The sequence below is a fragment of the Nerophis ophidion genome, linkage group LG02 (assembly GCF_033978795.1).
Source record: "Nerophis ophidion isolate RoL-2023_Sa linkage group LG02, RoL_Noph_v1.0, whole genome shotgun sequence".
NCBI classification, from domain to species: Eukaryota; Metazoa; Chordata; class Actinopteri; order Syngnathiformes; family Syngnathidae; genus Nerophis; species Nerophis ophidion.
Window position 1 is genome coordinate 69,035,713 of NC_084612.1, and position 13,513 is coordinate 69,049,225.

At 44.7% G+C, this 13,513-nt stretch overlaps 1 protein-coding gene across 1 annotated transcript in view; it reads left to right on the forward strand.

The window, feature by feature from the left end:
* The window catches only part of LOC133544296 (cadherin-22-like), a 589,788-nt gene that overhangs the window by 529,579 nt on the left and 46,696 nt on the right, over positions 1 to 13,513 (forward strand). Inside the window, exon 12 of the mRNA XM_061889489.1 lies at positions 8,717 to 8,834. Coding sequence (XP_061745473.1) covers positions 8,717 to 8,834 — 118 coding nt within the window. The remainder of the gene's footprint in view (positions 1 to 8,716; positions 8,835 to 13,513) is intronic.

Below are 13,513 nucleotides of genomic sequence, written 5' to 3' on the forward strand. Positions count from 1 at the left end.
GGCCGCAGTTCCATGATCGACTTTGTAGTCGTGTCATCGGATTTGCGGCCTCATGTTTTGGACACTCGGGTGAAGAGAGGGGCGGAGCTTTCTACCGATCACCACCTGGTGGTGAGTTGGCTGCGATGGTGGGGGAGGATGCCGGACAGACCTGGGAGGCCCAAACGCATTGTGAGGGTCTGCTGGGAACGTCTGGCAGAGTCTCCTGTCAGACAAAGTTTCAATTCCCACCTCCGGAAGAACTTCGAACATGTCACGAGGGAGGTGCTGGACATTGAGTCCGAGTGGACCATGTTCCGCACCTCTATTGTCGAGGCGGCAGATCGGAGCTGTGGCCGCAAGGTAGTTGGTGCCTGTCGGGACGGCAATCCCAAAACCCCTTGGTGGACACCAGCGGTGAGGGATGCCGTCAAGCTGAAGAAGGAGTCCTATCGGGTCCTTTTGGCTCATAGGACTCCGGAGGCAGTGGACAGGTACCGACAGGCCAAGCGGTGTGCAGCTTCAGCGGTCGCGGAGGCAAAAACTCGCACATGGGAAGAGTTCGGGGAAGCCATGGAAAACGACTTCCGGACGGCTTCGAAGCGATTCTGGACCACCGTCCGCCGCCTCAGGAAGGGGAAGCAGTGCACTATCAACACCGTGTATGGTGCGGATGGTGTTCTGCTGACCTCGACTGCGGATGTTGTGGATAGGTGGAAGGAATACTTTGAAGACCTCCTCAATCCCACCAACACGTCTTCCTATGAAGAAGCAGTGCCTGGGGAATCTGTGGTGGACTCTCCTATTTCTGGGGCTGAGGTCGCTGAGGTAGTTAAAAAGCTCCTCGGTGGCAAGGCCCCAGGGGTGGACGAGATCCGCCCGGAGTTCCTTAAGGCTCTGGATGCTGTGGGGCTGTCTTGGTTGACAAGACTTTGCAGCATCGCGTGGACATCGGGGGCGGTACCTCTGGATTGGCAGACCGGGGTGGTGGTTCCTCTCTTTAAGAAGGGGGACCGGAGGGTGTGTTCCAACTATCGTGGGATCACACTCCTCAGCCTTCCCGGTAAGGTTTATTCAGGTGTACTGGAGAGGAGGCTACGTCGGATAGTCGAACCTCGGATTCAGGAGGAACAGTGTGGTTTTCGTCCTGGTCGTGGAACTGTGGACCAGCTCTATACTCTCGGCACGGTTCTTGAGGGTGCATGGGAGTTTGCCCAACCAGTCTACATGTGCTTTGTGGACTTGGAGAAGGCATTCGACCGTGTCCCTCGGGAAGTCCTGTGGGGAGTGCTCCGAGAGTATGGGGTATTGGACTGTCTTATTGTGGCGGTCCGTTCCCTGTACGATCGGTGCCGGAGCTTGGTCCGCATTGCCGGCAGTAAGTCGAACACATTTCCAGTGAGGGTTGGACTCCGCCAAGGCTGTCCTTTGTCACCGATTCTGTTCATAACTTTTATGGACATAATTTCTAGGCGCAGTCAAGGCGTTGAGGGGTTCCGGTTTGGTAACCGCAGGATTAGGTCTCTGCTTTTTGCAGATGATGTGGTCCTGATGGCTTCATCTGACCGGGATCTTCAGCTCTCGCTGGATCGGTTCGCAGCCGAGTGTGAAGCGACCGGAATGAGAATCAGCACCTCCAAGTCCGAGTCCATGGTTCTCGCCCGGAAAAGGGTGGAGTGCCATCTCCGGGTTGGGGAGGAGACCCTGCCCCAAGTGGAGGAGTTCAAGTACCTAGGAGTCTTGTTCACAAGTGGGGGAAGAGTGGATCGTGAGATCGACAGGCGGATCGGTGTGGCGTCTTCAGTAATGCGGACGTTGTACCGATCCGTTGTGGTGAAGAGGGAGCTGAGCCGGAAGGCAAAGCTCTCAATTTACCGGTCGATCTACGTTCCCATCCTCACCTATGGTCATGAGCTTTGGGTCATGACCGAAAGGATAAGATCACGGGTACAAGCGGCCGAAATGAGTTTCCTCCGCCGTGTGGCGGGTCTCTCCCTTAGAGATAGGGTGAGAAGCTCTGCCATCCGGGAGGGACTCAAAGTAAAGCCGCTGCTCCTTCACATCGAGAGGAGCCAGATGAGGTGGTTCGGGCATCTGGTCAGGATGCCACCCGAACGCCTCCCTAGGGAGGTGTTTAGGGCACGTCCAACCGGTAGGAGGCCATGGGGAAGACCCAGGACACGTTGGGAAGACTATGTCTCCCGGCTGGCCTGGGAACGCCTCGGGATCCCCCGGGAAGAGCTAGACGGAGTGGCTGGGGAGAGGAAAGTCTGGGTTTCCCTGCTTAGGCTGTTGCCCCCGCGACCCGACCTCGGATAAGCGGAAGATGATGGATGGATGGACATTCACACACTAGGGCCAATTTTAGTGTTGCCAATCAACCTATCCCCAGGTGCATGTCTTTGGAAGTGGGAGGAAGCCGGAGTACCCGGAGGGAACCCACGCATTCACAGGGAGAACATGCAAACTCCACACAGAAAGATCCCGAGCCTGGATTTGAACCCAGGACTGCAGGACCTTCGTATTGTGAGGCAGACATACTAACCCCTCTGCCACCGTGAAGCCCGTGCTCCAATCACTCCATCAAAAAAATAATTATAAAAGTTGTAGAAATGATGTTCTTTACAAGTGTTTGGGAACTTTTGAGCAGGACTGTATGTTCTGACGAAGAGCTTGGCACTGTTATTAAACCCCATCGAGAAATGTCTCCCACAGCTCACTGCCCTCTATGAAGCTCCCCACTGTAATTTGATTTTAATGATAGGCACTTGTGCAGGGCCGGGCTATATATGTATGTATATATATATATATATATATATATATATATATATATATATATATATATATATATATATATATATATATATATATATATGTATATTTTTATTATTTTTTTTTTATTATTATTTTTTTTTTTCGTCCTGTCCAGCTACTCATGTAAATCTTATAGTTGATGTAGATGCCCATATCGGCTGTACAAATTTACTTTATAAAAGAGAAGTGTAAGACACTTCTCTTGTTGCCTTATTTGTATTTGACTTTATTAAAAGGATTTATATTATTATTTGGTGCAGCCTCGATGTGGAGGCGGGGATGGAAAGAGAAAAAAAAGAAGGCATAGGGGGAAATTGCGGGAAGAAAGAGGGGGATAAGACAGGGAGAGACAACAACAACAACAGCAAACACAACAATAACAACAGAACAACATCAGCAAACACGATATGTACAAATATGATGGTAAAAGTGATAGCAAAAAAGCAGTTAGTGAAATAAATATTAATAATACATAAATGACAATGAGCATTATTATACTACAAATGGAGCAATACAAATACCAATAGAAATAGCAGTATTGATAATTAATAACAACAATAAGTACCTCTATTATCAACAATATAATTGTTTCAATTGCAACAATACATATATGTAATGATAACTTGAGATACAATACAGCAGGGGTCACCAACACGGCGCCCGCAAGGACCAGATGGGTCGCCCGCTGCCCGGTTGCCGTTTTTTGTTTGTTTGTTTTTTTACTATATATATGTTTTTTTAATGAATTTATTAATCCATCCATCTTCTTCCGCTTATCCGAGGTCGGGTCGCGGGGGCAACAGCCTAAGCAGGGAAACCCAGACTTCCCTCTCCCCAGCCACTTCGTCTAGCTCTTCCCGGGGGATCCCGAGGCGTTCCCAGGCCGGCCGGGAGACATAGTCTTCCCAACGTGTCCTGGGTCTTCCCCGTGGCCTCCTACCGGTTGGAAGTGCCCTAAACACCTCCCTAGGGAGGCGTTCGGGTGGCATCCTGACCAGATGCCCGAACCACCTCATCTGGCTCCTCTCGATGTGAAGGAGCAGCGGCTTTACTTTGAGTTCCTCCCGGATGGCAGAGCTTCTCACCCTATCTCTAAGGGAGAGCCCCGCCACACGGCGGAGGAAACTCATTTCGGCCGCTTGTACCCGTGATCTTATCCTTTCGGTCATGACCCAAAGCTCATGACCATAGGTGAGGATGGGAACGTAGATCGACCGGTAAATTGAGAGCTTTGCCTTCCGGCTCAGCTCCTTCTTCACCACAACGGATCGGTACAACGTCCGCATTACTGAAAAAGCCGCACCGGTCCGCCTGTCGATCTCACGATCCACTCTTCCCCCACTCGTGAACAAGACCCCTAGGTACTTGACCTCCTCCACTTGGGGCAGGGTCTCCTCCCCAACCCGGAGATGGAATTCCACCCTTTTCCAGGCGAGAACCATGGACTCGGACTTGGAGGTGCTGATTCTCATTCCGGTCGCTTCACACTCGGCTGCGAACCGGTCCAGTGAGAGCTGAAGATCTCGGTCAGATGAAGCCATCAGGACCACATCATCTGCAAAAAGCAGACACCTAATCCCGCGGTCACCAAACCGGAACCCCTCAACGCCTTGACTGCGCCTAGAAATTCTGTCCATAAAAGTTATGAACAGAATCGGTGACAAAGGACAGCCTTGGCGGAGTCCAACCCTCACTGGAAACGTGTCCAACTTACTGCCGGCAATGCGGACCAAGCTCTGGCACTGATCATACAGGGAGCGGACCGCCACAATAAGACAGTCCGATACCCCATACTCTCTGAGCACTCCCCACAGGACTTCCCGAGGGACACGGTCGAATGCTTTCTCCAAGTCCACAAAGCACATGTAGACTGGTTGGGCAGTCATGTCAACAAAACAATACACAACAATACCATAACATCCACACATCCATCCATTTTCTACCGCTTATTCCCTTTTGGGGTCGCTGGGGGCGCTGGCGCCTATCTCAGCTACAATCGGGCGGAAGGCGGGGTACACCCTGAACAAGTCGCCACCTCATCGCAGGGCAATACCATAACCATGCAATCCAATTCCGAAACCAAACCCGACCCAGCAACATTCAGAAGAGCAATAAACAGAGCAATTAAGGACACACAAACATGACACGGTACAATCTAAAAGTAGTGAAACAAAAATGAATATTATCAATATTAATAACAATTTCAAAATACTGATACTATCATTAAAGACATTTGCACAAAAAATAAAAAAAATTAACAATAGTGTCACGGTGGGTTACACTTGCATCGCATCTCATAAGCTTGACAAAACACTGTGTCCAATATTTTACACAAAGATATAGGTCGTATTTTGGTTCATTTCATGGTTAATTTTGGTTCATTTAATTTTCATTTTTTTTGTGTTTTCTCCTCTTTTAACCATTTAATTAAGTGTTTTTTTCATCATTTATTCTCTACAAAAAACCTTCCGTAAAAGGAAAAAAAATGTACGACGGAATGACGGACAGAAATACCCATTTTTTATATATATATATATATATATATTTTTATTTTTTTATTTTCTATTTTTTTTATTTTTTTATTTTTTTTATTTAGCTATTCTTGTTTATATCACACTTTCATGTAACTTACAAATGACTATATATATATATATATATATATATATATATATAAAACTGGTAGCCCTTCGCATCAATCAGTACCCAAGAAGTAGCTCTTGGTTTCAAAACTGAACTGAACTGAATTATATTTATACAGCGCTTTTCTCTAGTGACTCAAAGCGCTTTACATAGTGAAACCAAATATCTAAGTTACATTTAAACCAGTGTGGGTGGCACTGGGAGCAGGTGGGTAAAGTGTCTTGCCCAAGGACATGCTTTGTTTGTTTTGATTTGTCAGACAGACCTTCAAAGTAGGATCTATCACATGCCTGCGTTTCACCAATCATATGCAGTCACTAGTGACGTTTGACTCCCTTTCACCAATCAAATGCAGTCACTGGTGACGTTTGACTCCGTTTCACCAATCAAATGCAGTCACTGGTGACGTTTGACTCCGTTTCACCAATCAAATGCAGTTACTAGTGATGTTTGACTCCGTTTCACCAATCAAATGCAGTCACTGGTGACGTTTGACTCCGTTTCACCAATCAAATACAGTCACTGGTGACGTTTGACTCCGTTTCACCAATCAAATACAGTCACTGGTGACATTTCACTTCCTTTCACCAATCAAATGCAGTCATTGGTGACGTTTGACTCCCTTTCACCAATAAAATGCAGTCACTGGTGACGTTTGACTCCGTTTCACCAATCAAATGCAGTCACTGGTGACGTTTGACTCCGTTTCACCAATCATATGAAGTCACTGTTGACATTTGACGCTGTTTCACCAATGAAATGCAGTCACTGGTGACGTTTGACTCCCTTTCACCAATCAAATGCAGTCACTGGCGACATTTGACTCCGTTTCACCAATCAAATGCAGTCACTGGTGACGTATGACTCCGTTTCACCAATCAAATGCAGTCACTGGTGGCATTTGACTCCCTTTCACCAGTCAAATGCAGTCACTGGTGACATTTGACTCCGTTTCACCAATCAAATGCAGTCACTGGTGACGTATGACTCCGTTTCACCAATCAAACGCAGTCACTGGTGACGTTTGACTCCCTTTCACCAATCAAATGCAGTCACTAGTGACGTTTGACTCCGTATCACCAATCAAATGCAGTCACTGGTGACGTTTGACTCCCTTTCACCAATCAAACAGAGCCAGGCGGTCACATAATTAACTGCACACTTATTCTTTGTTTCTTATAAACCTTTATTTATAAATTTCAACATTTAAAAACAGTTGAAAATAATAATCAAATTAAGTACAAAACAGTATAAAAACCGTACAAAACAGCGGCGGGGGGTTGCAAATTCAAAGTAACTAAAATTGAATGCAAAATATATATATATATATATATATATAAACTAAAGAAAGAGCAAAGCCATAAGCTCACTCAATTTCAGTAAATAACTTAGATTTGGAACTAACTTACCATCATCGTTTGCACAGCTTTGTTTTTGTTAGAGGTAGAGTGTTTTAATGTAGAGATGTAAATCTTTTTTAAAGGCACAAAAAACAGGTCGGGTATTGAGAAACTTACATTTATGAATATAAAACTTAGCCAATAGTATAATGAGGTTGCAAAGGTAAAAATCATTTTCAAAATTATTTTTCAATAGTGTAAAACCAAATATATATTATTTAATATATATTATTGTTTTAGTTGCTTAAGAGGTCTCCGCAGGATTAGGTCTCTGCTTTTTGCAGATGATGTGGTCCTGATGGCTTCATCTGACCGGGATCTTCAGCTCTCACTGGATCGGTTCGCAGCCGAGTGTGAAGCGACCGGAATGAGAATCAGCACCTCCAAGTCCGAGTCCATGGTTCTACGCCCGGAAAAGGGTGGAGTGCCATCTCCGGGTTGGGGAGGAGACCCTGCCCCAAGTGGAGGAGTTCAAATACCTAGGAGTCTTGTTCACGAGTGAGGGAAGAGTGGATCGTGAGATCGACAGGCGGATCGGTGCGGCGTCTTCAGTAATGCGGACATTGTACCGATCCGTTGTGGTGAAGAAGGAGCTGAGCCGGAAGGCAAAGCTCTCAATTTACCGGTCGATCTACGTTCCCATCCTCACCTATGGTCATGAGCTTTGGGTCATGACCGAAAGGATAAGATCACGGGTACAAGCGGCCGAAATGAGTTTCCTCCGCCGTGTGGCGGGGCTCTCCCTTAGAGATAGGGTGAGAAGCTCTGCCATGAGGTGGTTCGGGCATCTTGTCAGGATGCCACCCGAACTGCTCCCTAGGGAGGTGTTTAGGGCACGTCCAACCGGTAGGAGGCCACGGGGAAGACCCAGGACACGTTGGGAAGACTATGTCTCCCGGCTGGCCTGGGAACGCCTCGGGATCCCCCGGGAAGAGCTAGACGAAGTGGCTGGGGAGAGGGAAGTCTGGGTTTCCCTGCTTAGGCTGTTGCCCCCGCGACCCGACCTCGGATAAGCGGAAGATGATGGATGGATGGATGGAAGAGATATATTCCTGGCTCTGAATTTGTTCATGGCTATTTTTATGTTTTTGTGCATTACTTGTTGCCGTCATTATTAAACAAACAGGTTACTCATCAGTTACTCAGTACTTGAGTAGTTTTTTCACAACCTACTTTTTACTTTTACTCAAGTAAATATTTGGCTGACTTCTCCTCACTTTTACTAGAGTAATACATCTCTAAAGTAACAATACTCTTACTTGAGTACAATTTTCTGGCTACTCTCCCCACCTCTGCTCCCCTTTGAGAGTGGATGTTATCGAGGTAAAAGTTAAGACAATCCACAGGCTATTTCGTCCCCTTTCGTTCGCCAGACATCCGCGGTCCTTGTGTGAGGACCGGCTGGTGGTTACGTGTGATAGAGCCTGCAGAGAAGAGGGGGATGAATTGCCCGTGCAATAGAAGCCAGCCTCTCCAGGGGGACGTTTGATGTGTGCGGAGCTGGCGGTGAATCCTATCTCACCTCATTGTGTCCACGGTGACTTCTCCAAATTGGATCACAGAGGAGTTTTTATCTCTGAATGCGGGATCAGTCTCACCCTTTCGAAGACTGCCGGACTAAACCCCGGCCCACGTCTCGGCGCCTCCATTTACATTTAAGTGACTAAGACAAGCCCGTCTGAAGAAGTCGGCGCCTTTATGTTCCTGAAAGCCTTTTAGCGAAGCGGTTTTAATAGTTTACCCTGACTGGTGTCAAGATGTTGTTTTTGTTTTTTTAATAACGCTTGAAGTTTTTCAGTGGAACTTTCACTGAATGTCAAATACTGTGTCTGAATCCAACCGTTGCACCACGCCTGACCTTTGTTTCGCCGTTTCCCTCGCAGATAATTCACACCGTCAGCGTGGTGGACAAAGACGAACCGCAGTCTGGACATCAGTTCTACTTCACACTGGCCCCTGAAGCCTCCGGCAATCAACACTTCACCCTGTGGGATGTCAAAGGTGAGAGGCCAACGGGCGCTGATTGGGTAACTCAGTGCCTAGGCGTTATATAGTGAAGGGAATTATATTTATATAGCGCTTTTCTCTACTGACTCAAAGCGCTTTACATAAGTTACATTTAAACCAGTGTGGGTGGCACTGGGAGCAGGTGGGTAAAGTGTCTTGCCCAAGGACACAACGGCAGTGACTAGGATGGCGGAAGCGGGAATCGAACCTGCAACCCTCAAGTTGCTGGCACGGCCACTCTACCAACCGAGCTATACCGCCCCATAGTAGGTCTGACTGCCTGGTCTATGTGTTCTTAATGGCCGTTTGCCCATAGTCTCAAAGACTGCACTTGCTAGAAACTATCATACCTTCATGGATCAAATTCAAGTGCCAGATGGTGCACTGCAAAAACTGAAATCTAAGTAAGATGAAATATCTCAAATAAGGGTGATATTTGCTTATTTTCTGGCTGATAAGATAATTTTTCTCACTAAGCAGATTTTACGTTAGGCCAGGGGTAGGGAACCTATGGCTCTAGAGCCAGATGTGGCTCTTTTGATGACTGCATCTGGTTCTCGGATAAATCCGAGCTGACATTGCTTAACACGATAATTAATTAATAATTCCACTTGTAAGTGTTGAAAATAACGTTCAAAATACAAAACATGCTCATGCATTTGAATCCATCCATCCTTTTTTTCTACTTGTTCAAGAAGTTGCAATAAGGGTAAGAAGTAATTTATTTATTATTGGTTAATGTAGGGCTTGCCCTCCTGGGGGTGCTTCAGACCACCAAGCACCGACATGAGAGCCTGTTTCAGGGTTACAATATTGTTTTATTTTTCAATTAAGTCCCTCAGTTTTGCCCAATTGTCATTTTCTCTTTCGTTCTCGCTCGCGCTCTGGCTCCAGCCCCAACCCCGTCTTTCCTCCTAGCTGCTGCTTATAACAGAGCGACAGGTGATTAGAGCACAAGGTCCAGGTGGGCCATCTACGCACCTGTCGCTGATTTTGAGGCCGACTCTGGCAACACCCTGCTTCGCTACAGGACCGTAGGCCACGCCCCTCCACAGTTAGCTTCAGAATAACAATGTTATCACAAAGAATAAAAGACCTATTAGACTCAAGAAATGTTGGTCTTACTTAAAAATGCACATGTTTAGTTGTGTTCACTGTTAAAAAAATATTCCGTAAATACATTTAAAAATATTTGGCTTCTTGGCTCTCTCAGCCAAAAAGGTTCCCGACCCCTGGCCTAGGCGTTATATAGTAGGTCTAACTGCCTGGTCTATGTGTTCTTAATGGCCGTTTGCCCATAGTCTCAAAGACTGCGCTTGCTAGAAACTATCATACCTTCATGGATCAAATTCAAGTGCCGGATGGTGCACTGCAAAAACTGAAATCTAAGTAAGATGAAATATCTCAAATAAGGGTGATATTTGCTTATTTTCTGTCTGATAAGATAATTCTTCACACTAAGCAGATTTAACGTTAGACTGTTTTGCTTGTTTTAAGGGTTTAGGTCCTAAATGATCTGAGTAAGATACTACAGCTTGTTGCTGAGATTTTATGACCTATATTGAGTAAAACATGCTTGAAACCAGAATGCCAACCCCTTGTCAGCCGATAAATGCTTGAAAATGTGATATCGGAAATTATCGGTATCGGTTTCAAAAAGTAAAATCTATGACTTTTTAAAACGCTGCTGTACGGAGTGTTACACGAACGTAGGGAGAAGTACAGAGTGCCAATAAACCTAAAGCATGCCACGCATACTTAGTCAACAGCCATACAGGTCACACTGATGGTGGCCTTATAAACAATTTTAACACTGTTACAAATATGCGCCACACTGTGAACCCACACCAAACAAGAATACATCCATCTATTTTCAACAGCTTATTCCCTTTAAGGTCGCGGGTGGGGGGGGAAGGTTCCCGACCCCTGGACTACGTGGTCGGTAGTAGTGGGTTTCAGTAGGCCTTTAAAATGGCTAATGCTAGCATGTTAGTATGTTTTAGCTGTGCATAGCTAAAACATTAAAAAAAACACCTAAAACTTATCGCAACGTGTTGTCTCTAGTTGGAGGTGCATTTTTTGTAGGCTGAAATATCAACATTTGTACTGACACAGATGACAGCGGATGATATAAATTGTATTTTTGCGAGTTCGTATTTCAACATTGATTTAAGAGGTATGCCGACTTTTGTCCCACGCAGTAGTTAATATAATTTTGCCATTTTAAACCCTGCAGACGTGAAAAAAAGAGTCAAACGTCACAAAGTTAAAGCCCGCTAGTTAGAGTCCGGCCTCATACTGACGACGACGTTACTGTAACAAAGTGTGAACGGCGGCCGGGGCCGAAATAAACGGTCGATAATTGACTTTCGCCAACTTTGCACGGGACGCGATTTACAGTCACGTTGCAAGTCCTTCTGCTCGCGTCGCGTAGCAAACCTGCGGGCGGATACCTCGTTTGGAGGAGCGGACTTAAGCCAATGTGACACGCGGCTAAATCAAGATTGATCTGACACCGGGGGAAAATGTCACGGGAGCAGCCGGAGCTACGGGGAAATGTCAGCACGCCGAGGTAGCGAGGCTCGCCGCAGCCCTTGCACGCCGTCACCTGCGCACGTGCACATAAAGTCAGGGAAAAGCATCCCTCAAACTGCTTTTATACATCTAATATACACTATATTGCCAAAAGTATTTGGCCACCTGCCTTGACTCACATATGAACTTGAAGTGTCATTCCATTCCTAACCCATAGGGTTCAATATGATGGGGGTCCACTTTTTGCAGCTATTACAGCTTCAACTCGTCTGGGAAGGCTGTCCACAAGGTTGCGGAGTGTGTTTACAATGTCATGATCTTTGGTCTGGATTATGTTTTTGTTATTTAGGGACCGAATGTCCCTTTGGGACAGAGGACCTAATTGTATTTCTAAGGTTTTATTCTTTCTTTCTTTCTTTATTATTATTCCGCCGCCTCCTCTTCCAGCTGTAATTTGACCCCCTTATCATGCTTCAAAACTCACCAAATTTTACACACACATCAGGACTGGCGAAAATTGCCTTCTAATAAAAAAAAGCGAAAAAACAAAAAACAAAACAAAAAATCGAAATTGCGCTCTAGCTCCCCCTAGGAAAAAACACAGACAAAACTGCTTGTAACTTTCGTTAAGAATGTCGAAGAGACATGGAACACAATTCTTTATGTAGGTCTGACTTGGACCTAAATTTCATAAAATAATTTCCTTCAGTAAAAATCAACAAGAAGTTGGCAAAAACCCCTTAAAAAAAAGTTCCTAAAAAATGTCATTTTTGCCTCTTTAAACTGTAATTTGACCCCCTTAAAATGCTTCAAAACTCACCAAATTTTACACACACATCAGGACTTGTGAAAATTGCCATCTAACAAAAAAAAAAAAAAAAATCGAAATTGCGTGCTAGCTCCTCCTAAGAAAAAACACAGACAAAACTGCTTGTAACGGTCGTTAAGAATGTTGTAGAGACATGAAACAACAACCTCTACGTAGGTCTGACTTAGACCTAGATTTCATAAAATAACTTCCTTCAGGAAAAATCAACAAGAAGTTGGCAAAAACCCCTTCAAAACAAAATGTTCCTAAAAAATTTCATTTTTGCCTCTTTAAGCTGTAATTTGACCCCCCTTAAAATGCTTCAAAACTCACCAAATTTTACACACACATCAGGACTTGCGAAAATTGCCATCTAATAAAAAATAACAAAAAAACAAAAAAAATAATCAAAATTGCGCTCTAGCTCCCCCTCGGAAAAACCACAGACAAAACTGCTTGTAACGTTCGTTAAGAATGTTGTAGAGACATGAAACAACAACCTTTATGTAGGTCTGACTTAGACTTAGATTTCATAAAATTACTTTCTTTAGCAAAAATCAACAGGAAGTTGGCAAAAACCCCTTCAAAACAAAATGTTCCTAAAAAATGTCATTTTTGCCTCTTTAAGCTGTAATTTGACCCCCTTAAAATGCTTCAAAACTCACCAAACTGGACACACACATCAGGACTGGCAAAAATTGTGATCTAATAAAAACAAAAACAAACGCCAAAACTCAAAATTGCGCTCCTAGGAATAAAACACAGAAAAAACTGCTCCCAGGAAGAAAACACAGACAAAACTGTTTGTAACTTCCGGAGGGACATGAAACAAAAACATCTATGTAGGTCTCACTTAGACACACATTTTAATAATCGACTTCCTTCAGCAAAAACCATCAGGAAGTTGTCAAAAACCCCTTCAAAACAAAATGTTCCTAAAAAATGTCATTTTTGGCTCTTTAATCTGTAATTTGACCCCTCAAAATGTTTCAAAACTCCCAATACTGGACACACACATCAGGACTGGCGAAAATTGCCATCTAATAAAAAAAAAAAAATCGAAATTGCGCTCATGCTCCCCCTAGGAAAAAACACAGACAAAACTGCTTGTAACTTTCGTTAAGAATGTCTTAGAGACATGGAACAACATTCTCTATGTAGGTCTGACTTAGACCTAAATTTCATAAAATAACTTCCTTCAGTAAAAATGTACAAGAAGTTGGCAAAAACCCCTTAAAAAAAAAAAATCCTAAAAAAATGTCATTTTTGCCTCTTTGAGCTGTAATTTGACCCCCTTTAAACACATCAGGACTGGCGAAAATTTCCATCT